Source organism: Gadus macrocephalus, chromosome 10, assembly GCF_031168955.1.
Source record: "Gadus macrocephalus chromosome 10, ASM3116895v1".
In the NCBI taxonomy this organism is placed as follows: domain Eukaryota; kingdom Metazoa; phylum Chordata; class Actinopteri; order Gadiformes; family Gadidae; genus Gadus; species Gadus macrocephalus.
This window is the reverse complement of record NC_082391.1, coordinates 928,377-954,989: the sequence shown is the minus strand read 5'-3', so window position 1 is coordinate 954,989 and position 26,613 is coordinate 928,377. Positions and strand designations below refer to the sequence as shown.

Here is a 26,613-nt window from a genome sequence, read left to right as displayed (position 1 = left end):
AGAGTGGATTGCCTCATCGGCTGTGTCCAAACAAATGATCATTTATTAATTCTATATAATTATCATCGTTAATTAAAAAATATTCTGAAGATAAGACATCCTGTCATAAGATCATCTTGAAAACGTATCTCACAGTATATTTGTTTTTGTGACTGACTTATCTATTTTCATACCCAACCTAACATAGATGAAGGCCTTCTGTTTTATAGTCTATAGCCTACTTTGACTTGAAGGAGTGTCATGACACCATCTGTGAAATTAACACTCCTCTTATCTCTGAATCATTCTTTCAATAGCCTAAACAAAACGACTCAAACTATTTCAAGTCCATAACTGAAGTTTAATTTTGAAGCTTGACGTAACAAGACAGTCAGCCAATATCCATTCACCCGACCGACTACACCCTAGTCTGACAGCTGTCGCTAGGTGAGCTAGATGCAGCATGCATCTTGTTGTTCTCGAAATACTTGCCTGCAAATTTTTACTCAGTACTTTGTGTTGTTCAATATATCACTAAGTACAATAATTCAACCAAAACTTTCTTTAGTAAAAGTACCGTTTTACTATAACTATTGAAAAAAATACAAAATACCAAAAAAAAATCGACTCAATACATTTACTTGATTTACTTACATTTACCTCTGCATTTGAAAATCGTACTTCCTAAATTCCATTCACTGACAGAAGTAATAATCCACTTGATGTTTAATGTAATTCTTCAAAATTTAAAGTGAACACGGTTACTAAGGTTATATTACGCCAATAACCTATTTGCAAGGGGCGCGACCATAACCTACCTGGAGAAAATGTAAGCGCAGGTCAGTTTACGGACCAGCCACTGCCAGCTGTATCTCACTCCACCGCCTTACATGTGTGTGTCCCACAAAGGAAAAATCAACAAGCTGAACCAAAAAACAATCAAACTGAACAAAAAAAAAAGATTCTAGCCTAATTAAATAAACCCAATGTTATCCAGTGAAAACGTCCACGTCCCAGACACGCTCGACTGTTTCCTTCCTGCGTTGGGAGGGTTGTAGTATTGTATTGAACTGCAAACACCACTGCTCCAAGCCAGGAGGGGGCGTCTTCACCATGGGCTGCATCTCAATACTACAGTTGAAAGGTCGTGGCTTGACAGGGATGGATGCCACATGTGTGTGTTGATGTCGGTGTGTTGTTATGCTGTAATGTGGACACACTGTGTGGGCTCTTAGGCAGGTTGTTATTGGTTTTGAGCGGCAATACGGGTAAGTTTAGTGACTTGGTTAGTGGTTGTTGTGTGATTTCGTTATCATGGTCTTGTATAACAGATACGGACATAATCAGTAAGCAGCCTAAGTTACTCTTATATTGTGTCCCTTACAGCATTGGAAGACGTGCCATCGACGTGTCTTGCCCTGAATACAAAATGCGGAATCTCAAGTTATTAAAGAGCCTATGCAATGCCGAGTTGTCCCACAGCGCCGGTAGCCCTCTGTGTGTTGCTGTGCGCTCTGACACCGACTCATTACTTCTGGCTTCCGAGTTCTCCATCATTGAATTCGACCCAAGAACTGGTCAGGTAGGGCCTGACTGCTGGGCAGACACACCAGGGATTTTAATACTTTAACTTTTGTGTGCAAGATGAACAGAGTAGTATTGTTTGAGATTTAAGCCATAACTAATCTTCTATTTTCTAACAACTTGATGATAAAAAGTTTCCTTGTTCTATGCTTCCATAATTAAATGTCTGCCCATTTAACTGTCGCTGGAACCTGGTATCCCACTTCTATGTTCCTTCTACATTTTTATTCCACTTTGAATTGGGATGTGAATTGAATTGGGATTTTTTACCCTCCTTGTCCTTTATAGGGGTTAGGATAAGGGTGTTTTATAATGAGGGCTTTACAAACTAAACAGATTAAAGAAGAAGTTGAACTGCTCTTCAGATGTATATTATGTTAATGACCTCCTCGTCCCGGTCAGGTGGTGAACGATGTCTCGCTGACAGAGAAGGGTTACATGCCCGACGATGGCAGTGGGAAGCTGGTTGGGATACAGGAGCTGGCCGAACTGGAGTCTGTGTGTGTTGCCACGGCCACCGGTGATGTCATCCTCTACAACCTGACTACCAATGAGGTTAGCAGGAAATTAATGCAAACAAGTTATTTTCTTCAAAGTTAATATAAGATGGAACTTTCGAGGAACTTGTGAGAATTATCTCCTCTGTTTATAGCAGCAAAGCAGTGTAGTTGATTTGATTCAGCAAAGCCATCAGTGGCCGTCCTTGACACTCTCTTATAGCACTTTTATATCACACAAATATTTTCATGTGCCTTCAACCTGTGATCATTGACAGTAGTTAGCATGTTTCTATGAGTACGTCTTTACATCTTACAAGGTCAAAGTCTAAATTTTTTGCCTCTAGTTTTATTAATCCCAGAAACGTGTTGTAGTATAAATAATAGAATAGAGTAAATATAATCAAAAAAAAGTTCAGGGGGAGAGAAACAGTCATTTAGATGTAAAAATGGCATATTGTAAATATACATATTGTAAACATTGTAGATTGTTTAGGGCTTGTTTATTTCCTGTAGTGCTGAATGGATATCTGGATTACCTGTCCTATAGGGAGGTCCCGATACCATTTTACACTTCCGAAGTTCCGATACCAATATCTATCCGATACTTTGTTTTACTCTCGAACAAATAATAATAATAATACAAATATATATGGAACCACTTTGCTCATGATTGCCAATAAGCCACCTTAAAACATCTCACTTAAGAAAAGTTGAATGACTTAAATCAAGTGAAGAGTAAACAATGTAAACATGTACACATTTTTAAAAATATAAATGAAGTAAAGAGTTAAACAAATAGCTAAATGGTTTAAGTTTGAATACGTATGAAGTAATATATAGAATATAGTAAGTGTGTGCGCTTGTGCGTATGCAATGCATCCGTGTGTGTCATCACTTGTAGTAACCAGGGAATGTTATTGACGTTATTCTTTCACATCTAGTTAATCGAGATAAGCTCACAAAACGATAAGGCTTGTACGGTTGGACTCCTTGTAGTCTCTTTCAAATGGCATATCGTTTGTGTAGATATCGTGGCGTGAAAAATATAGTTTACGTTATCATTTAGCTTCTACAGGGAGTACATCTGATATGTAAGAAGCAGCTAGCCCCTAGCCATATAAATGGGGGTCCCCACACACAAACGCCCAACTTGTCATAATCATATTTCCAATTGATTAATAATTTTAATCTATTGGATGTCTGCAACGTCCGAAATGGTTAGCTTTTATGATCGCCAAGCTCGTGGCTTTCACCACAGCTGTGATCCGCTCTAGCCGAGGTTGGCGTGTGACGTGACGGCGCGTGACGGCATCTCTCCCCAGCTACAGCCGCGGAGAGCCGTGCAACAGCCAGGCCCAGGCGGTTGCACTGTTTTCTTCTTTAAGGTTGAAATACAGCCACACTGCTGGCATGGTTTACCAACAGGTAGCTCTCATGCGCCTAATTGAGGGCTAACTGTTGTTATCCCGTGACGCGCTGCGTGGATCAGATCATATTTCTGACTCCACTCTGATATCCGATCCAGTGCAATGGGCCAATATCGGACCGACGACGTGGGTCGGATCGGGACATCCCTAATTACCTATTATATTGATCTTTAACTGAGACTGTAATGCGTGTGTTTCCCCAGGTAGAATGTGTTGGCAGTGTGGAGAGCGGGCTTACCTCCATGAGCTGGAGTCCGGATGAGGAACTGGTAGCACTCACCACTGGTTGGTCAAAACTCTCCTCTGTTTTAACACCAACATCTGGACACCCCACCTGTTAAACTTTATGGATCCCACAGGAGACATGTCTGGTGTCTCAGCAATCTATGAATTGACTACAGCATTATTTATTTTACCGATTTGTATTTGTCATAACCAAGCATACCAAGAAGTCGGTGGCATTGGTACTCCAACTTGCATTTAGGTTCTTACGCTCTCTGTCTCTGTTGCAAGTTAGGAGTCTATAATGTTTTCTCTGTGAATCATTGCGTTTTGCAGGCCAGCAGACCGTTATCATGATGACCAAGGAGTTTGAGCCAATCACAGAGGTGGGCATCCACCAGGATGACTTTGGTGAAGGTAGGTTGGAGATGGAGCAAGGATGATCTCTCCCCTCCTAGTAAAATACACAGATGCAGTCACTGGTTTAATACACGTTCTAGACCAAACATACTTTCTTGAGAAGTCTATTACCATTGTTATTAACGTAAAATAAAGTGACCAAAGAACTCAACCCTTATTGATTATATTCAGCATGTACGTACTAGGGCTTTGACTTTGCCCAAAAGTCATATTTGAAGTTCGTTTGTTTATTAATATTAATATTTGAATATATTCGAATATTTATTCATAATATTTTGACCATTAAATGCCTTCAGTAAGACCTGGATTGGGCTGCACAAGGTTTGTTTACCGGCGTTGCTATGGGTACCGGTCTTGCGTGTTCCAACGGTTTATTAGGTTTCTAATAAATCGCTGTCTAATCAATACTTCAGTCACTGCCTCTTCCGTGGTCAATACAATATCATGAATAGACTGCGTCGGGTTCTCCAACGTCCCTCCCTCCTGGCCTGCCCATAACAGGTTTGAATATTAAGGGCTGCCTAATATTCGTTCGAATTTTGATTTATTTTTTTGATATTCGAATTATATTTGAATAACGAAGTTCGGAGTCAAAGCCCTAGTACGTACAGGTTGTATGCATTACATAGAGACATTGAGTGTGTGTGTGTGAGCTATAATGTGCGTTTCCACCCGGGTCGTAGGAAAGTTCATCACTGTTGGATGGGGGAAGAAGGAGACCCAGTTCCACGGCTCTGAAGGGAAGCAGGCAGCCCAGAAGAAAATGCTGGTGTGTACACAATGCTCTACCTCTCTTGATTATGAAGTGTGTGTGTGTGTGTGTGTGTGTGTGTGTGTGTGTGTGTGTGTGTGTGTGTGTGTGTGTGTGATCTTTTAGTGGACTTATGGACAGGACAGGGATGAGACACAGGAGCGGTGTTGAAGGAGAGAGAGGGAAAGGCGTGTATCATAGGACCTCCTATCAGAATCAAACCCACGTCACCACAAGTCATATTACCTCCAAGGTTAACGCTCTAGCTTGTCCAGCCTCCCTGAATATATATTATTTAACCGAGAAGGCACGTCGAATTACAATATCTATTTTCAAGAACCTCTCCACATGGCAGTCATCACATAAAGTCCCATCACATTCCCAACAAAAATAGACCATCACGACCAGTGACTATCCAGAGGCTGTCCCGTTGCTTCTCCCAGGAGGTGCAGCCGGCCGTGGCCTGGGATGACCGCCGGCCCCGGGTGTCGTGGCGGGGGGACGGCCAGCTGTTTGCCGTCAGCGCTGTGTGTCCCCAGACGGGGGCCCGGAGGGTCCGGGTGTGGAGCAGAGAGGGGGTTCTGCAGGCCACCAGCGAGAGCCTCAACGGGCTGGAGCAGGCCCTCTGCTGGAGGTAGGCCCACCTCCCTCACCGTAGCTCCACGGGCTGGAGCAGGCCCTCTGCTGGAGGTAGGCCCACCTCCCTCACCGTAGCTCCACGGGCTGGAGCAGGCCCTCTGCTGGAGGCAGGCCCACCTCCCTCACCGTAGCTCAACGGGCTGGAGCAGGCCCTCTGCTGGAGGCAGGCCCACCTCCCTCACCGTAGCTCCACGGGCTGGAGCAGGCCCTCTGCTGGAGGCAGGCCCACCTTCCTCACCGTAGCTCCATAGGATAACGATTGCTCCTGACTTGAATGATCTTTAATTGATGAACGTCAATGTAGTAGCTAACTAGCAATTAGAGTGAGAGATTGTTTGACTTCCGGCCATATTCGATTTTGATCCCAAATGTACGCAGTTGACCTGTAGGGAGCCTTGGGCAGGACGTTTAACCCTACCTGTGCCTCGATTACGTGGATCACAAAAAATGTATCCACTAAGTCCCTTTACCTGCTTAATGTCACTCTCACAATAGGGATTGGATGCGGAAGTGTTATACTCGTTGATGACAATGACACACTCAGACTTTTACCAAACCGATCTTTCGTTAACTGTTAGTTTTAAAGTTAAATAAAGTTTATTAGTTTGCCCATTGTTTAAGTTGACCTACTTCCTTTCAATGTAAATATGACTCAACATTAGCAAGAGGCCGGTTGGGTACTGTCGTGGTACTGTTGGTGTGGGCCATGCTGACGGCCGGGCGGTCCGTATCTTTCAGACCCTCGGGGAGCCTGATCGCGTGCACCCAGCGCCACCCCAACAAGCACAGCGTGGTCTTCATGGAGAAGAACGGCCTGCTGCACGGAGACTTCACCCTACCCTGCAGCAGAGACCAGGCCAAGGTCAGCTCCAGGGTTTAGTGGATACAACTGTTCTTCTAGTGTTCCCTCCGTAGAATTCACTGGCTGTGGAGGTTCTCCATCTGATGCGTGTGTGTGTGTGTGTGTGCGTGTGCGTGTGTTGCAGGTGAAGGAGCTGCAGTGGAACAGCGACTCCACGGTCCTTCTGGTGTGGTTGGAGGACGTGCACTCTGGGACAGACGGACACATCAGTACCGAGCGTAAGGCCCGCCCCCCCCTGAACCCCTCACCGCGGGGGCCAAGCCGGTGCAGGGGTTGGCGTGAGTGACTCCCAGCAGGGGCGCGTCCTGAGTGAGGAGTCAATGCAGATCCAGATATAGATCCAGACGACCCTGATCATTTTTGGTTACAGTTGCTTAGCTCTAGCCAAGAACATCAACTAAATATAATGTAATCAATAATAATAATAATGGATTGAATTTATATAGTACTTTTCTAGACTCTCAAAGACGCTTTACAGTGAAGGGGGAACCTCGCTAACCACCACCATTAAAACTAGCAATATAATCACAATACACAGCATAAATAGAAATATTCTTATCGATAAATATGCACCTAACCAACAGCAGGACGACATCCAGATATACAAGTAACTAAAGCAAAGTAATGTTGCGCAGGTCATCTGGATATGATCAATTGAAACAATTGAATAAATAAATAAATAGACATTGCAGAGTTCCGAGTGACTCCCTCGGAGGAGTTAAAGGGTTTCCTCTGGTTCTCCGTGGGATTCCTCGTTCGGCCCGAGCTCTGTGGAGCGGTCGGGAGGTGCTCGTGGAGTGGGGGGGTGGACCAGGGTGGGTCAGTGATCCCGTCCTCCTCCCTCCGCAGTGCAGCTGTGGGCGGTGGGGAACTACCACTGGTACCTGAAGCAGAGCCTGGCCTTCGGCCGGGACCCCCAGCGGGCGCCGGCCTGCGTGCACTGGGACCCCCAGCGGCCCCTGAGGCTCCACGTGGTGACGCGCGGCTGGGCCAGCCTGACGTACGACTGGGGCTGGGCCACGGACCGCAGCGCCGGGCTGGACGCCAGCGACAACGCCAACGTGGCCGTGATCGACGGAGGTGAGGGACAATCGGGGGCAGGCGGGGACGTGGGGGCCTCTTGTGCTGGAATGAATCAGATGAAATGAACGTATGAATGTATGTAACCCTCCTGAACCAGACTGCCCTCGGTGAGCCAGGGAGCATGGCGGGGAAGCCGAAGCAGGTCGCCCTTTGGGCTACGCCGGTTACGTAAAGAAGTTTAATTTGAAGCTTGATTTGGCCTTCAGGGATGGATCGTACTCGACATAAGGGCTCTTGAGGGAATAACAATAAACATAAACCTGATGGAATGGCCACATAGCCAGTATATGGGAATGGCTGATTCTGATTGGTTCAAAGGAGTGCCCTCGTTTGATGTCAGCAGAATAATTGACATCGACTGGCACCGTGTTCTACCAATCAGCAGTCACGATGACGGCATGTGCTAAGAGGAAGGGCGCGGTCCCTGTGGTTGGTGTAGTGTCGCCCGGGGCCTCCTGATTGGCTGACGCCCTTGTCCTTCTCAGACAAGATCCTGGTGACCACCTTCCGCCAGGGGGTGGTGCCTCCGCCCATGTGCTCCTACGAGCTCCAGCTGACCTCTCCGGTCAACCTGGTCACCTTTCTGTGCCAGACCCAGAAGAGCAATCACCTGGCAGCCATGACGGCAGACGGACAGATATCAGTCTTCGGCCCTGGTAGGTCCCCCTCTTCTCCACACGCGTCGTCATCACCATGCTTGCCTAATACGATCATTCCTTCAGTCACTTTCATTCAAGTTGTGGTTTGAACGAGTGGTGTGAGCTGATTGGCTGATGCTCAGGGTGCTTATATAACCTCCCGGTTCTGTCTCTCCTCCTCAGACTCTGGGAAACCGTCTACAGAGCGACCGGGAGGGTTCAGAGTGGTCTCCCTTCCCCTGGTTCTACGCAACACCTACAGGTTAGAGAACGCACGGTCTTCTCTCCAGTCATTGGGTCGTTCAGCAGGTAGGGAGCAGGTAGGGGTTAGATAGGGGCCCACAGGATGGACAGCCCATGACGGAGATCGATTTCATTAGGACGTTTCAAACACTTAATTAGGAAGTGCCTCTTTATTTATTGGTTCATCCTCTGCTCATATTAATGTGTCCTCTTTTTTAAGTGTGCTATACAAATACCAAATGTAAAACAAAAAGACGTCACTTTAGTTAAAACTGTATACTGAATAGTAGTTTTAAAATGTTAAAGTGATGGAAAACAGAATTCCGGTATTTACTTCTAATATCTTTATGAAGGGTTAGAAAAGTTTACGTAAATTATCTTCCTTGAAATCCATTTCCATTTCGCCTACGTTGGGTTGATCAATTTCCTTCTATTCCTTCAAGCCCTCCTAATGGGCAGAGGCCTTTCCCCTCCTCTGCTATGAAGCCAATCACCATATAATTACTGCGACCTTGCAGCTGAGAGATTGAGTTCGACAGGGATTCATTAGTTCAGACTGAGTTCATCAGCTGACTTTGAGATGTGTATTCATTTACTCCGACATTCTCCCAAGGTATTTGGCGTGCCCTTTTAATATAACAGCGGTGGTATTGGGGTTCAGTTTCTGTCTACTCCAGGCTTGCTTCCAGTCGATAGGGGCTTAGTTAGCGTCTGTTTGTGTCGGCCCCCAGTGTGCCGGGGCTCCCAGTGGCCCCTCTAGCCATCAGACAGCTCCTCTGGCTGAAGGAGGACCTGCTCCTGGGCCTGGGCGCTGGGACGCTGCCTTCGTCCTCCACCCTCCTCTTCCTCAGCCCTGCCCCTCATCCGGAGGCCCCAAACGCCCTCAGCAACAGGTCAGTCCCCCCGTCAGCCCGTCCCGTGTCAGCCGGTGTGCGTCCCGGGTCACCAGCTGTACCCAGCGCCCCCTGTGTGTGTGTGTGTGTGTCCAGGCTGGAGGTGGCGGTGGACGGGGTTGTGACCGGCATGGCGTACAGCTTCCAGAGCAGGACGGTGGCCCTGCAGCTCGAGGACGGCCAGACACGGAGGCTGATCTGGGGTGAGTTCATAGTTCACACACACACACCACGACCAACACCACCCGCCATATCCAGGAGGGTATCAATGAGTTCATTTAATACCCAGTGGATTGGAAGGGGAAAGTCAGACTTTATGTACTTATCTGGAGTGGGTTCAGACCCCCGGTACAACTGAAATGATCCAGTAATGTATTCCATAAGTTCATTAAAGGTTTGAGGGAGAAGGTACCACTTGCAGGGGAACCGTCACGCTCTTTTGAACGATCCCGAAAGAGAGTTGGACGTTTCAGAAAACGGCATCATTGCGGCAACAAGGTCGATGTTGTAGCGGAATGTGATCCTAAGTGGGATAACCGGCCGTTTCTTCTGGCGATTCTGCTTCAGATTCAGAATGTCCGTCGGTGGCGGACTGGACGGACTTCAGCGGCTGTCCGATGAACTTCCCGGTCTCGTGTGTGCAGATGGCTCTCTGCACCGTCAGTGAGGAGGTAGGGGGGACCGCCGTTTAAAAACATCCCCGGTGGATGTGGAAACGACAGCTAGAAGTGCTCAGAAGCCACAACCGTCCCTTCTCCATGGATTCTGGTGGAACCTCATCGTATTATCCTCCTTTTACCAAATCAAACTTTACTTTACTCACACAGTGCTCCACATGAGAAAATGCAATTCAAAGTGCTTCTAGTCGTCAAGCTGGCCTAGTTTCTTATACGGCTTGTACATCAGAACAAACCATTGTTGGCGATTCTCTTTTTTGAGAGCACCAAAGAGAATTAGATTTGCCCCGTGTGTCTCTTACGAGAAACCATTTCTTCCCATTATAACAATTAAGTTCTAGTTACATTTCTAAACAATGACCAAAAAAACGTTATTCCCAAATAGCTCACGTTCAAATGCTCCTATGCTTCAAAAATGGTGGAACGCGGTTGAGGGTCTGCGTTTTAACGATGATCCATCTCCTCAGGAGATCCTGCTGGGCCTGACGGACCGAAGCCACCTCTACGCTGGAGATACCCAGGTGCCAAAGCTCAACACCGCCGCACTGTGCTGTCATGTTTAGAGGTTTAAGTATTCACGGCACTGCGTTTCAGATGGTCGTTCTTGATGCTGGATGTTAATCGAGTGCTTGGATTGGTCCGTGTTTGACAGCTGGCCTCCAATGTCTCCTCCTTTGTGGTCTACGAAGACTTCCTCCTTGTGACCACGCACGCGCACACCTGCCGCTGCCTCCACCTGGGCACGCTGACCGTCAAAGGTAGTCATCCATACTCGTTTATGACACCTCCCGTTACCATCACGCACAAACCGATATGGAAACACACGCGCACGTCATCTAACCTGCCATCATGGAATGGTCGTTTTGGAATGTGGGTGGTTTCCTTCTTTAATGACTCGATGGTTTCTCTTTTGATGCTGTTGTCGAACACTTAGCCCCTAAACCCACCGAACACATCCATATTTGACCTACGCCTGCCACTCACCATCTGCGCTTCTGACCCCGAGCTTGACCTTTTGACCCTTGACCTCTGGCAGGGCTGCAAGAGGCTCTTGGGTCAGACGGAGGTCAGAACGATGAGACTCTGCGGCGGGTGGAGAGGGGGTCCAAGATCGTGACGGTGGTGACCCAAGACTCCAGGCTGATCCTGCAGGTCGCTCGCTCACTCACTCACTCACTCACTCACTCACTCACTCACTCACTCACTCACTCACTCACTAGTCACTCACTCACTCACTCACTAGTCACTCACTCACTCACTCACTCACTCACTCACTCACTCACTCACTCACTCACTCACTCACTCACTCACTCACTCACTCACTGCTGAAGGTGTGCCTTTGTCACCGTATGTTTGTTTGTTAGTAATAAACGTGTGTGTGTGTCTAGATGCCTCGTGGGAACCTGGAGACGGTCCACCACCGAGCGCTGGTGTTGGCCCAGCTCAGGAAGCAGCTCGACTGGTAGGTTTCATCATCGTCATCAACCCGCAGTATTAACTATTAGTTGAATTAACTCTGCCAACGTTGCTTTAGTACAAAATGGAAAACCAAAAATGACATAATGTGATTTGGGAAATTGCAATTTTGCAGTTGCGCTGATCTGATGGGCTCAATTCAAACATGCGAGGCAACTTTGCATGGAAGGACCTGTAATCGCTGTCCCTTGCCTCAGAGAAAGGCGTCTTACATTGTGGTTAAGTGAACCCCCTTCAGACCATCATTTTGGATTTAGCATTAAAGTTACAAAAATACTTGCTGTGATGTGATTGGTGATTAGCGCTGTAGTGAAGGTACTATGTGATTGGTGATTAGCGCTGTAGTGAAGGTACTATGTGATTGGTGATTAGCGCTGTAGTGAAGGTACTATGTGATTGGTGATTAGCGCTGTAGTGAAGGTACTATGTGTTTAGTGCTGTAGTGAAGGTACTATGTGATCGGTGATTAGCGCTGTAGTGAAGGTACTATGTGATTGGTGATTAGCGCTGTAGTGAAGGTACTATGTGTTTAGTGCTGTAGTGAAGGTACTATGTGATTGGTGATTAGCGCTGTAGTGAAGGTACTATGTGATTGGTGATTAGCGCTGTAGTGAAGGTACTATGTGATTGGTGATTAGCGCTGTAGTGAAGGTACTATGTGTTTAGTGCTGTAGTGAAGGTACTATGTGATCGGTGATTAGCGCTGTAGTGAAGGTACTATGTGATTGGTGATTAGCTGTAGTGAAGGTACTATGTGATTGGTGATTAGCGCTGTAGTGAAGGTACTATGTGATCGGTGATTAGCGCTGTAGTGAAGGTACTATGTGATTGGTGATTCGCGTTGTAGTGAAGGTACTATGTGATTGGTGATTAGCTGTAGTGAAGGTACTATGTGATTGGTGATTAGCGCTGTAGTGAAGGTACTATGTGATTGGTGATTAGCGCTGTAGTGAAGGTACTATGTGATTGGTGATTAGCTGTAGTGAAGGTACTATGTGATTGGTGATTAGCGCTGTAGTGAAGGTACTATGTGATTGGTGATTAGCGCTGTAGTGAAGGTACTATGTGTTTAGTGCTGTAGTGAAGGTACTATGTGATCGGTGATTAGCGCTGTAGTGAAGGTACTATGTGATTGGTGATTAGCGCTGTAGTGAAGGTACTATGTGTTTAGCGCTGTAGTGAAGGTACTATGTGATCGGTGATTAGCGCTGTAGTGAAGGTACTATGTGATTGGTGATTAGCGCTGTAGTGAAGGTACTATGTGTTTAGTGCTGTAGTGAAGGTACTATGTGATTGGTGATTAGCGCTGTAGTGAAGGTACTATGTGATCGGTGATTAGCGCTGTAGTGAAGGTACTATGTGATCGGTGATTAGCGCTGTAGTGAAGGTACTATGTGATTGGTGATTAGCTGTAGTGAAGGTACTATGTGATTGGTGATTAGCGCTGTAGTGAAGGTACTATGTGATCGGTGATTAGCGCTGTAGTGAAGGTACTATGTGATTGGTGATTCGCGTTGTAGTGAAGGTACTATGTGATTGGTGATTAGCTGTAGTGAAGGTACTATGTGATTGGTGATTAGCGCTGTAGTGAAGGTACTATGTGATTGGTGATTAGCGCTGTAGTGAAGGTACTATGTGATTGGTGATTAGCTGTAGTGAAGGTACTATGTGATTGGTGATTAGCGCTGTAGTGAAGGTACTATGTGATTGGTGATTAGCGCTGTAGTGAAGGTACTATGTGTTTAGTGCTGTAGTGAAGGTACTATGTGATCGGTGATTAGCGCTGTAGTGAAGGTACTATGTGATTGGTGATTAGCGCTGTAGTGAAGGTACTATGTGTTTAGTGCTGTAGTGAAGGTACTATGTGATTGGTGATTAGCGCTGTAGTGAAGGTACTATGTGTTTAGTGCTGTAGTGAAGGTACTATGTGATCGGTGATTAGCGCTGTAGTGAAGGTACTATGTGATTGGTGATTAGCGCTGTAGTGAAGGTACTATGTGATTGGTGATTAGCGCTGTAGTGAAGGTACTATGTGATTGGTGATTAGCGCTGTAGTGAAGGTACTATGTGTTTAGTGCTGTAGTGAAGGTACTATGTGATTGGTGATTAGCGCTGTAGTGAAGGTACTATGTGATCGGTGATTAGCGCTGTAGTGAAGGTACTATGTGATCGGTGATTAGCGCTGTAGTGAAGGTACTATGTGATTGGTGATTAGCGCTGTAGTGAAGGTACTATGTGTTTAGTGCTGTAGTGAAGGTACTATGTGATCGGTGATTAGCGCTGTAGTGAAGGTACTATGTGATTGGTGATTAGCGCTGTAGTGAAGGTACTATGTGATTGGTGATTAGCGCTGTAGTGAAGGTACTATGTGATCGGTGATTAGCGCTGTAGTGAAGGTACTATGTGATTGGTGATTAGCTGTAGTGAAGGTACTATGTGATTGGTGATTAGCTGTAGTGAAGGTACTATGTGATTGGTGATTAGCGCTGTAGTGAAGGTACTATGTGATTGGTGATTAGCGCTGTAGTGAAGGTACTATGTGTTTAGTGCTGTAGTGAAGGTACTATGTGATCGGTGATTAGCGCTGTAGTGAAGGTACTATGTGATTGGTGATTAGCGCTGTAGTGAAGGTACTATGTGTTTAGTGCTGTAGTGAAGGTACTATGTGATTGGTGATTAGCGCTGTAGTGAAGGTACTATGTGTTTAGTGCTGTAGTGAAGGTACTATGTGATCGGTGATTAGCGCTGTAGTGAAGGTACTATGTGATTGGTGATTAGCGCTGTAGTGAAGGTACTATGTGATTGGTGATTAGCGCTGTAGTGAAGGTACTATGTGATTGGTGATTAGCGCTGTAGTGAAGGTACTATGTGTTTAGTGCTGTAGTGAAGGTACTATGTGATTGGTGATTAGCGCTGTAGTGAAGGTACTATGTGATCGGTGATTAGCGCTGTAGTGAAGGTACTATGTGATCGGTGATTAGCGCTGTAGTGAAGGTACTATGTGATTGGTGATTAGCGCTGTAGTGAAGGTACTATGTGTTTAGTGCTGTAGTGAAGGTACTATGTGATCGGTGATTAGCGCTGTAGTGAAGGTACTATGTGATTGGTGATTAGCGCTGTAGTGAAGGTACTATGTGATTGGTGATTAGCGCTGTAGTGAAGGTACTATGTGATCGGTGATTAGCGCTGTAGTGAAGGTACTATGTGATTGGTGATTCGCGTTGTAGTGAAGGTACTATGTGATTGGTGATTAGCTGTAGTGAAGGTACTATGTGATTGGTGATTAGCGCTGTAGTGAAGGTACTATGTGATCGGTGAATAGCGCTGTAGTGAAGGTACTATGTGATTGGTGATTAGCTGTAGTGAAGGTACTATGTGATTGGTGATTAGCGCTGTAGTGAAGGTACTATGTGATTAGCGCTGTAGTGAAGGTACTATGTGATCGGTGAATAGCATTGTAGTGAAGGTACTTTGTGTTTCCCCTCTCAGCCTCAAGTTCCGTGATGCGTTCGAGTGCATGAGGAAGCTGAGGATCAACCTCAACTTCATGTACGACCACAACCCCAAGGTGCGTCTGCCCGCTGTACAAACCAGCTGTACAGTGGAGCTAAACCCTGCCACGCCGGCAGTACATCGAGGATATGACACACTTTTTTTTTAAACGCAGTTAACGCAGCTTTGTTTACTTCCTGTGGCAGTGGAGCTATTTGAAGACTTGGTGCTAAACTGTTGTTCGACGGATCTGTGGAGAAAACAAAAGTAATCTGCCAAGTTTGCAAATCCAAATTGAATAACCACAGACCTCATTTGTCCCCTCAAAGCGGAACACCCTACCGAAACTACAGGGCTTCACCATCTTAATGACAGGAGTGTGGGCAGAGGACTCGTTCATATTGCATCAGAGACACCTCTTATAGTCACCTCTCGAGGGGTACACAGACATGGAGGAGGAGAGCTTTGGGAAAGACGTCAATTTATCATACAGTTTTAGTACCGTCGTTGTGTAACCGTTATGAGCGTTATAATAAGCAATGTTGTTTATGGAATCTGTCACGAACAGTAGTGATATAATGTAGGACCTAGGTGACCGGGAAACCTAAGCCTTTCTCGGATGTGGGAAAATAAATAATCAAATCGCTGCTCAGACGTAGCGGCCCGTCCACACACACCTTGGGGTATACTACAAGGGTCCGAAAAGCCCAACTTTCTCTCGGACGCCGCAGTCATCCACTGCCAAGAAAGAGAGAATGAAAAAGAACAACATAGGATTTGACCCCTTTTTCCTCTAGGTGGGGTCTTTTCTCAGCTACAGTGCTAAAATGTCAAAGATCGATATGTTGACGATCATCTAAGATAAATGATCAATTTTAAAACAAACAAAAAGTGATTTCAGTTCAGTAGTTCTTTTAAGAGAAAAAGATGAGATTCATGAACGTGAATACTGATGGCAAATAGTGTGATTATTTAATTGATTTTTTTAATTGATTGACAGCAACTAATATAATATATCTATAATATATATATATATATATTATAATATACTAATATGTATGGTTAAATGGTAACTCTGAGGCCAGGCTATTTTCTTATGTAAGAATACTTCTTTGTACGTGTGTTGTGGAAAATCAGTCTCCAACTTCAGCTCTCAAATATGAAGCAGGTCTCTCATCAGAAAAACAGCCGAGCTTGGCTAAATATATCGGAGTACCGCATGCACAGCGACTGAGAAGGTGTGCTGCATCTTCCACCACACAATGTAAACAGACCTGTGGAGGTGAAACCAATCAATGGCGTCTGACGTCTGTACTCTGGCGGAATCGACATGCATGCTGCTTCTCTACATCTCCAATTCTTGAGTAAAGAAGCCAAGTTGAGTGAAGAAGTTAACGTGTTTGTTTGTGCGTGTGTGTGTCTGTCTCTGCAGGTGTTCCTGGAGAACGTGGAAACCTTCATCACTCAGTTGAACTCCATCAACCACATCAACCTCTTCCTCACAGAGCTCCGGTCAGTTAGGCCCTGCCTCAGTTCTTCAGTGGTGCTCAGTAGAACATGTACACCGAAGGGTTAACTGGGTTGAGAACACATCTATCAGCATTGTTACGCATAGTATTGATTATACTATTACATCATATACATGTTTCACCTGTTGCACAACGGTTTTTTTCACACATGTACATATTTGCCTTGTAAATACTTTTTATTTAATTTTGCATTGATGAGGAAGTCTGAAAATTGAATTCTAAACTTTGAAATACGAATTCTGGTTTGAGTAAATTGAAAAATCTTTCTTTGGGTGAATGCGATCTGACCCGGTTCGTTAATATTGGTGACGTTCCCTCAACAGAGAGGAAGACACGACTGGAACCATGTACCCAAGACCTCTGAACGTCCCAGGGCCGTCTCCCATGACCAGAGCCAAGAAGTTGGATGTCGTGTGTGATGCGTTTCGCCACACGATGGAATCAATGGATCCGGACAAGTACTTTAATCCATCTAATTGTGTTTGACTTTATATCACTGGGGGCTTCTCCTGTGAGGAGAGGGAGGAAGATCAACCTTAACATTGTTGAGAATAAAAATATATAAATGTAGTAACGTAATTATAAATAGGTATTAGTAATATAAATAAAAATGTAGATTGCCCAGACTACTGTAATGAATCAATGCCACTAAATAGGACTACTTTAATAGGTAACATGTCACGTGACTATTCATGTGACATGTGCCAAGAGTTCTTGGTTCAATGAGTGACGAGTGTTTTGGTGTGTGTGTTCAGATACTGCCTTTCCATCCTGACCAGCCATGTGAAGAAGACAGTGCCTGAGTTGGAGATCGCTCTGCAGAAGGTTCACGACCTGAGAGGTAAAACCGGCCCACGGGTTTATAGCATGCTTACCCAGGGATCAGTGGGAGAGTTTAAACCCAGCATGTTTTTGACCAACAATCAGTTTCTTGGTTAGTGAGAGAGGGGGGGGGGGGGGAGGGGTGTTCACCTTCTCACTGTGTGTGTGTGTGTGTGTGTGTGTGTGTGTGTGTGTGTGTGTGCAGCAAAGCCCCCTGGAGCTGCAGGTGTGGTAGGGGCTGAAGAGGCCCTGAAGTACCTACTCTTCCTGGTCAACGTCAACGACCTGTACGACCACTCGCTGGGCACCTACGACTTCGACCTGGTCCTCATGGTGGCCGAAAAGTCCCAGAAGGTGACCGGGCGGGGGGGGGGGAAGACGTCACGCCATCCATCCACCCCCCTGTATTCTTCTTCAGCTTGTTGTTTACATGCATTTAAAAAATGACATCTTGAGCAGAAGCGACGTGCTTTAGAAGAGCTAAACCAAAAGGTACGATGTGGCATTTACAAGATGTGTTTGATGTTCTCTTCTCTTTTCTTTATGCCCGAAGGACCCCAAAGAGTACCTTCCCTTCCTGAACAAGCTGAAGACCCTGGAGCCAAACTACCAGCGCTACTCCATTGACAAGCACCTGAAGAGATACAGCAAGGCCCTGCTTCACCTCAGCAAGTGTGGTGAGTGGCTCGCCCTCCCAGCCTCCCTGGAAGAGGAGCACCGCCTGTGGAGGGTACAGTCCAGGGACATCACAATAATGTGTTATTAGGGGGCCAAGCACAAAGTGCGAGGCAACCCATTGTATTTGTTTGGGTCTTTATTATTATTATTATTTAGCCGCCAAGTTTGACTTACACAGCCTAAACCTAAAGAAATATTACACTGATTGGCCCAAAGGTGGCGCTGTAGCAATAGTTCGTACTCTGTACAATAAAAAGTAAAGTCCCAAGGAGCCTTTGACTTCTGTAAAGGGTGTGTATTAAAACTTGTAAAGACTTAAATGCTTATATCAACATTAAGATGGATTCTGAACAAGATGTAGGACTTTTTTTATTTGGGCGTGGCATCGAAAATTACGTGACCTTTGACTGAAATCATCACAGTTCCTGGACGGAATGTTTGATTTGAGCGGGACCAACTGAGTGACTGTTGGGGACCAAAGCTCTTAACTGTTAAAGTAAGAAAAAGACAATTGACCAAACAACATTGGCGCCAGAGGCTCAAAATCGTCCGAATTGAACGCCAAAAGGCAGGGTTGGTGAGGACAAAGGCACATGGGTCAAGAAGAACCTCTCCAATTTTGTATCCAGATCAGACAATAGGGGGCGCTCTAACAATTAAATGAAAATGCAGAATTTGGACGGCCATATTTCCTGACCTCTTCACCTACTGTCATGAAATCCTGTAGACGTTTTCCTCTCCTCATGTTGAGCAAGTTGTCCTAAGAAGCCCAGAACCTGTAGCAAAATGGACACCGGACAGCCAAATGAGCCCATTCAATGTTTGAGCCAATCATCACCAAACTTGGTGTACTTAAAGTAGCATAGGTCAAAGTTAAGCAGGCTAAAGTTCATCAAAATAGGTCTATAGGGGACGCTAAAGCGATCAATTGAAAACGTAAAGACTCCGAACTCCTCAGCCTCAGTGTATTTCGGGGGGTTGTGGCGGGAAGTACAGGACAATCTTAGGAATAAAGAGATAGAAAACGATGTACTGATTTATATGAAAAAATATGAATTTAAAATGATGTGAGAAACGGACCCTCACCGCCTGTTGGTTCTGCAGGAGAGGAGCATTTCCCTGAAGCTCTGGGTCTGGTGAGGGAGCAGAAGCTCTTCAGTGAAGCCCTGGAGCTGTACCCGGCACACAGCCCTCACTACAAGGTACAGCGCCCCCTGCTTTCCCCCCACGTTACTGCGCTCTAACGGTTTGTGTTTCAACGTCATAGACCAGAAGAGAATCTTAGGCGGAAAAAAATGATACTCAAAAAGTATGACAAAACACAAAAATATAATATTTTCTATTATTATGATATTTGAATATCTTTACATTCATATATTTAAGAGGACCCCAATATTCTGCAGTTCCTCGTTCATCAGTGTTGTTGATGAGGTGTGCTATAGAACCTATAAATGGCCGCCGCCCATGTCTGACCCCTGGTTCCTGACCCCCAGGCGCTGAGCTGTGCCTACGCCGAGCACCTCGTCGCCCAACAGCTGCCGGAGCAGGCGGGCCTGTTGCTATGGCGCTGTGGCGAGCCGGGCCGCGCGCTGCAGGCCTTCGTCAGCGCGAGCAGCTGGAGACACGCGCTGTGTGTGGCGCAGCAGGTGCCCCTCCCCCCCGATCAGCTGTCTCTGCTGGCTAGAGACATGGCAGGTAGCGTCCACACACCAGCCACGGGGTCCTTCGTTCAGTCAGGTGGCCCGCAGATCACCTGTTAGCCACTTAGCTTCAGTTAGATGGCCACAGATCACCTGTTAGCCACCTAGCTACCTCTCATTCAGTTAGATGGCCACAGATCACCTGTTAGCCACCTAGCTACCTCTCATTCAGTTAGATGGCCAGCATATCACCTGTTAGCCACTTAGCTTCAGTTAGATGGCCAACAGATCACCTGTTAGCCACCTAGCTCCTTCTCATTCAGTTAGATGGCCAGCAGATCACCTGTTAGCCACCTAGCTACCTCTCATTCAGTTAGATGGCCAACATATCACCTGTTAGCCACCTAGCTACCTCTCATTCAGTTAGATGGCCAACAGATCACCTGTTAGCCACCTAGCTCCTTCTCATTCAGTTAGATGGCCAGCAGATCACCTGTTAGCCACCTAGCTACCTCTCATTCTGTTAGATGGCCAACAGATCACCTGTTAGCCACCTAGTTCCCTTTCATTCAGTTAGATGGCTAACAGATCACCTGTTAGCCACTGAGCTCCCTCTCATTCAGTTAGATGGCCACAGATCACCTGTTAGCCACTTAGCTTCAGTTAGATGGCTAACAGATCACCTGTTAGCCACTTAGCTACCTCTCATTCAGTTAGTGCTAACAGATCACCTGTTAGCCACCTAGCTCCCTCTCATTCAGTTAGATGGCCAGCATATCACCTGTTAGCCTCTGAACTGCCTCTCATTCAGTTAGATGGCTAACAGATCACCTGTCGGCCACTGAGGCGATGTGACCCGAGAAAACTGAATCACAGCCTTCGCACACAGAAAATATGAAGCCATGCAAGCAGAGTTGGTGGTCAGCCTGTGCACCTCATAAACAGCACATCACAGAGATGATACATTTAGTGGATAACCTGTTAGCTCGTCTGGAATTGAATCACTAAAGTAGTCCATCATTTGAGAGCTCATACATTTGTCAGTGAGTTCATGGGGTTCCAATGCACCTAGTGATCTGGATTAATGCATGTTTCCATGGTGATCTTGCCTGCTCTGGCTTCCTGGCGTTCCATCAGCTGACGTTGTGCTCCTCCCCTCGCTCCAGAGCGGCTGATCGACCAGCGGAGGTACGGCGAGGCCGCCCTGCTCCTCGACCAGTACGCTAAGGTACCACGCAGCCCGGCCCAGCTCCTTCCCCCACCTCCGTAACGCCATGACAGATGTTGAACACAGCTGTGTGTGTGTGTGTGTGTCTCTGGTTCAAAGGACTGCGAGGAGGCCATCTCAGCCCTGATCAAAGGAGCCGTCTGGGAAGAGGCCCTCCGATTGGTCAGTTGGTCGAACACAACGTGTTTATTGACACTTCATCCAATCAGGAGGTTTCTTACTCAAGCTGCTCTGCCATTTTTTTTTTTTAATTCAATCTTGTAAAGTTCTTTTTTGTAGGGTTAGTGTTTTTCATACTTTATATAATTATGTTATGCTTCCCTTTTATTTATTTGGTATTACTATTTGGTATGACTAGCCTAGGTTTAAGTGCAGTCCGTTGAACATTGTGCTGTTATATGGATAACCTTCTATTGCTCTCACCGACGCCGTCACTGATGATCTTCTATTTCTCTAGGCTTACAGGCACAACCGACAAGACATCATCGAGACCGACCTCAAACCTGCGCTTCTAGAAGGTACGACCAGCCAGGGAGTGATGAGCGTGAAGCTTCAATTATTATCCTGCGTCAAATAGCTCCTCTGAGTCCGACACGGATCTCTACGTCCCTGCTCTAGCCCACAGAGGCTGCTGCCGTCGGTTATGCTAACACCAATGCAAGCGTCGGTCCAGGGAACCCGATTGTACCTTCGCCTTGACGTTTAGACCTAAACATGATCGACCCAAAGATGGTACTTCAACAACCAACCACCAGAGGGAGCTCCAATGTCACATTTGTATTTTGTTTCCCCAGCCTTCGCTTCCCATACGTCCTTCCTGGAGAACAACACAGCCCTGTTTGGTCGCCATAGGAACCGCCTGTCCGTGGTCCTGGAGCTGAAGGAGAAGGCCAGGCTGGACATGCTCGGTAGCAAAGACCGCTTTTTAGCTTAAAGGCCGTATCGATTGTGTGTTGCAAAATAAATGCCGCGCTTCAATTGAATTTGAACAAATATGTTTCTCCGTTCATATCTAGTCCTATGAATTATGTCCCAAGTGCAAGGCATTGGCCCAATATCACAAACTCGGGCAAATACACTCAGATGCATCACTGAATAGCAGCTTGTTTAGAGTAGCATCTAGCTGTAGAACACGGGGCAATGTAGTCTTTATGCCGGTATGTAGTATCTTTAATGTGTGTGTGTGTGTGTGTTCAGACGAGGACGGACCAGACTGTCCCGATGCTGAACTCTACTCGGAGGCCAGCAGTGTGATGAGCAACTCCAAACACTCCAGCAGTATCTCCAGGATCTCCTCGTAAGACCTCCCTCTCTCCCCTGTCTTTGTCTGTCTCGAGCTCTGTCTATCTGTCTGTCTGTATTGAGTTCTGTCTGTCAGCCAGGCTCCCTGTCTCTCTGACTGTGTGAATTTATCCGCCTCGGTTCGTGTCTGTGTCCGTCTCTCTGTCTGTGTGTCTCATTCACACTTCTTGCACACCCTATCGTACAATCACCCACATGCAAACATTGGGACATTCAGTACCTTTAAGTCATTAAGCTGACACTTTTGTCCAAAAGCAACCTAAAGTGTATTCAGATACAGCCCTGCGGTTAGACATCCTGTTAAGGTTGGCTACATATAGTCTGTGGACATGAACTTTGATACTCTACTCGCATGACTTTCAATCCTATAGCCTATATCTCCAATAGCAACACCTAGAGGCTACCTACATTTACCCCATTTCTTCCTCCACGTCTGATTCCAAGGAATATATATCTTCTCTCTTTGCTTTCAATTTAGTTATTTGTGCCTCGACACTAGCCTGGGAACAAGATGGATCTGTGAGCTCCTTTGCTCTGGGTCATACTTCTGGACCAGCGTCTCTGCTAGTCATTGCTTTGGCCAGGGAACTTGGCCGATAAGGTTGTGATAATCCAGGCATTTAAAAAAAGAAAGTGTGATCCAACTGCACACCGGCATGTTATTAAACACAACCTATATTCAAATATATTCAGCTCAGGTCAAGTTAACATTTGTCCGAGATGAGGGATAACAGCAATAGATATAACAGCTGGTAATTAATTATATGGATGTAGTTCACCACTATGGATACTAGAGTACTGTGTGTTGACAGACACACAGTACTGTTGCCTCTGTTACCTCCCAATGACCTTCAACAAGTGCGCTGATCACGTTGACTATTGGTCGTTACAAATATACCGGATTGGGATTGTTTCAACTAAATTTTTTACAGACTAGACTCTTCAAAAATCAACCATGAAAAAAGAAAAAAAATCACAGAAAAAATCAACAGAAAAAAAATCACGAAGGTGTTGGTCAAGATTGATATTTACCAGCCAATTTGAATCCTAGTTGGCCGTCTATCTTACATTGGGCGGGTTTGTCACGATGACTGAGGAGCACCCTATGGTACTGGGAGCACCGTCGAGGCCTTTCATCAGCCACAAAGATGGCTGCCCCTGATGTCACACGCTATCTGGTTCTGATTGGTTCTAGGTCTATCCATATGCGTCCAGAGGCATTTTGGTCTGCACCCGTTGATAACGCCCGTTGGAAACAGAAAATAAACTGAGATGTTCCAGACTAATTTTTTTTTGCGAGTTGAACAGTATTAAGCAAAATAATGAGACAGGTTGCCAAGTGTCATCATGAAAAGATGAATGAGTTGGCTTATTTTAAAGCAGATGAACATCGTGCATGGGGCCTCAGTAAGCATCCAGTCAGCCGAAATAATGCATTCAGTTTTTTCCTCACTTACTTGCAGTCTTTCTCTGCCCCTGTTTCTCTCTTATGTTTTTCGTTCTGTCTTAACGTTTCTCTGCTTTCTATTCCTCTGTCTCTGTCTCTGTGTCTGTGTCTGTGTGTGTCTGTCCGTCTGTCTGGTAGGAGGTCCTCTAAGAACCGGCGGAAGGCGGAGCGTAAGAAGTGGAGTCTGAAGGAGGGCAGCCCCTTAGAGGACGTCGCGCTGCTACATGCCCTGGCGGACATCATCGGCACCGTGGACAAGATACGAGGTGGGGCTGCAATACACTGGGCCCAGGGTCCTCCGGCGCAGGTTGGCCCCTGCAGGCCTGTACTGTTTGAGACCCCCAACCCCCACGAGAAGTAGATCGCTCCCGAGTATGAATCATTAGGCTGTCTCTCATACGCTATTATAATTCTCCATCCAGCCCCTGTTTGTCGTTAGCACCTGTTTCACATCACTAGTGGTGACTGACGGGTCCCTTTGTCCCGCCCCCGGTCCAGAGGAGCTCCACAGCCTCCTGAAGGCCCTGGTTCTGTTCCAGTACGACCGACAGGCCCAGAAGCTGCAGCTGGCCTACGAGGAGGCTCTGCTGATGATGGAGGCGGCGATCCCCGAGGTGTGGTCGGACGGCGGTCTGCCGAGCCAAACCCCGGTGAGGGGGTTGCTATGGGAACGGTGGTCCGTTAGTCTTTGAGTTGGCATCTGTCTTAAAGGAGACTTTTGCTGTTGTGTTATGTTTTCTGTTTGTTGATGACATGATAAATGATAAGATTCTAAGGTTTACACAGAAACATCCCTTGCTGTCAGACTGGCAGCGGTCAGGAGGTAACGAGGAGGATGAAAATAGCATAATAAATATGTTAATTAACTCGCACTCTCGGCTACCTCCTTCCTATTGGTCCAGGTCACTGGTCCCGACTCCACAGCCAATAGCATCATGGCTTCCTTACAGAACCAAGCCAGGCCCACCAGCCTTCCACCTCCAGGTCAGTGTTCCAGTTCGAGAGCCCGTCTCCATGGCGATAGTAAACCATAGCCTACTACAGCCTGTGCTGTGAAAATAAATGAGTTCGCCAGAAACTCCTGCACCTCAGAATAGAACGGAGGAATAGATTTTAGTCCTGAATAAAGACCTTTTCAGATTTAAAGGCTGAATACAACAGAAGTCAGGAGACTTCTTTTGAACGTCTTCATTCAAGCTTCTGCATTAAACCGGAGGTTGGGACAGAACATACCTTTTCGAAAGGTGTCAGGGTTTGATATTTGAATCCGTCAAAAACAAATGCTGCCGGTCAATCATTGGAATTGGTGAGAAAATTGGCATTGAAACAATTGAATTGGATAAATTACTTAATACAGCCGTATACCACAAGTAAGCCCCAATACATTTTTGGGCACAAATATTTGAAAAATACTACTTGTTTTTAGGTCAATCGGGGTATTGAAGTAATTCAACTCAAGGCAACCCATTTTGTACCCAGGATAACACATTTTTCACTTTGTGGGAACTTTAGAAACAATAAATATATATATTGAAGACTTCACGGCATTTCAAACATACTTCCGGCATTTCAAACATACTTCCTGCCCATTCACCTGATCTGCATAACATGGACACAAAGAGTGATGATTTTAACATGGAACCAATTTCATTTTGGTCAATGCTAATTCTTGTCGATAATTATGCTTGATAAGTGTAATAATATTTGACTCATTTATTGTTGTTATAACATTTTGTAATCTTTCTGTAGACGCTGAGATGCCCACAGTGCCGAAGATGAGAAGCGGTGTCAAATGGAAACTTACGATTCTTAAGTAGTTTTTTTTTTTTTTTTTGTGAAATAAAAATGTATGAGGGTATCATATAAGAACATGTTGAAAATTCTCGTGTCGTTCTTGTCTTATTTACAATCGTAGTCCTTGTAGTAGCAGTACAACTTGTTGTAGTAGGTAATATTTCCTCTCTTTTGAGGACAACATGGTACATTTTCTTTACATTGTCAGAAGAGTTCTGCCCTTAGGCAATGTTTTCCACCCGCGGTCCTGATTGGCCGTATTGGGACGCAAAGGTTTGCTGACTTATACGCACTCGATTTTTCATGGTGAACTTTTCATTTCAGATTGCCTAAGGAGTTTTAGAGGAATGTGGTGCGATACACACACAGAATTTTACTGGGACATCAATACTACCCGCACATTTTGAATGGGGGTCAGAAGTCGCGGTAGCATCACCTATCCACCGATACCGGAACGAAGAAAGACGGAAGACTATTTTTAGTAAAGCAATTCAAGGAGATGTTTTTATTGCAATGCCCCCCTCCCCCCAATGAGAGCCGTGGGGCTTCTCCTTGTTGTCCTGTGTCTCCATGTTGAGCTACGGTCTCCCCTCTTCTACGTTAACATTTGGTCATGTATGACCTCTTCATTCCAGCAGGTGGCTCTGAAGGACCGTTGAGTTGAGTCGTTCGAAGACGGATTCTATGAACTTTCATCTGTGACGTCACAAGTGCGAAGGTCGGCGGAGTACATCGTAACAGAACCTCGTACTAAATGTAGCAGGCTACATCAGAGAGCATGTGGACGAATGCTATTGATTATTATTTTTGTTCTTATTCCATTTGTATGTGATTAATTGTCATATATATATATGAGCCTCTGTTGGAATAGAGAAACAGGCTATATAATTCTAAGTGCCATATTTGCTCTGTTGAAAACTTCCCATTTGAGCTCGAAATACCTTAATAACTTAGGCAGGCCCAGAGAAAAATGCGATGTAATCACGAGATAATCATGATAACTAAAACGTAGCCTACAATTAAAAATAAATAAAATAAAGTAGTGGAGCATATTACTAGATTTGGGCCTAATACCAATAAGCAATCAATAAATAGCTATGTTATAATGCAGTCAGTGGGCTATGTAAAAAATATTTTCGGGTTTCATTATTTTCCTTATCTGGCCTTATATTTTAGATTTGAGATTTTGCACGAGAGAACCACAGCTGCCGGTTCGATGCTCATGTTTCGGCATTCTCTTAAAGGTTCATCCTAAAAACGTGTGCTAAATCACTTATACAAACGTAA

The 26,613-nt window shown here is 45.6% G+C and overlaps 2 protein-coding genes across 4 annotated transcripts in view; one reads left to right on the top strand and one right to left on the bottom strand.

Annotated features, from left to right (window-relative positions):
- tbc1d2 (TBC1 domain family, member 2) overlaps positions 1-647 on the bottom strand; it is a 31,425-nt gene extending 30,778 nt beyond the window's left edge. Inside the window, 1 exon segment of the mRNA XM_060063738.1 lies at positions 640-647. Within this exon segment, the coding sequence (XP_059919721.1) occupies positions 640-647 (8 nt within the window).
- Positions 648-1,096: 449 nt separating this feature from the next.
- On the top strand, positions 1,097-25,415 carry elp1 (elongator acetyltransferase complex subunit 1). 3 transcript variants are annotated; one of them, XM_060063840.1, is made up of 36 exons: positions 1,097-1,247; positions 1,366-1,561; positions 1,966-2,118; positions 3,694-3,775; positions 4,049-4,129; positions 4,816-4,901; positions 5,327-5,517; positions 6,261-6,384; positions 6,509-6,602; positions 7,234-7,464; positions 7,953-8,123; positions 8,289-8,367; positions 9,080-9,241; positions 9,338-9,444; positions 9,809-9,912; positions 10,386-10,439; positions 10,571-10,676; positions 10,955-11,070; positions 11,307-11,380; positions 14,884-14,962; positions 16,319-16,398; positions 16,739-16,873; positions 17,171-17,256; positions 17,443-17,591; positions 17,791-17,914; positions 19,020-19,117; positions 19,409-19,610; positions 20,722-20,783; positions 20,883-20,945; positions 21,241-21,301; positions 21,578-21,691; positions 21,981-22,080; positions 23,671-23,798; positions 24,031-24,182; positions 24,435-24,516; positions 25,282-25,415. In XM_060063840.1, the coding sequence occupies exons 2-36, from the start codon at positions 1,409-1,411 to the stop codon at positions 25,347-25,349; spliced, it is 3,951 nt and encodes a 1,316-aa protein (XP_059919823.1). In that variant the 5' UTR covers positions 1,097-1,247; positions 1,366-1,408; the 3' UTR covers positions 25,350-25,415. The 3 variants fall into 3 exon arrangements, with proteins under 3 accessions (XP_059919823.1, XP_059919824.1, XP_059919825.1); XM_060063841.1 differs by lacking the exons at positions 24,435-24,516; positions 25,282-25,415 and having other exon boundaries at positions 23,955-24,086; XM_060063842.1 differs by lacking the exons at positions 1,097-1,247; positions 1,366-1,561; positions 1,966-2,118; ... (2 more) ...; positions 4,816-4,901; positions 5,327-5,517 and adding an exon at positions 5,541-5,741.
- The last annotated feature ends 1,198 nt before the right edge of the window (positions 25,416-26,613 follow it).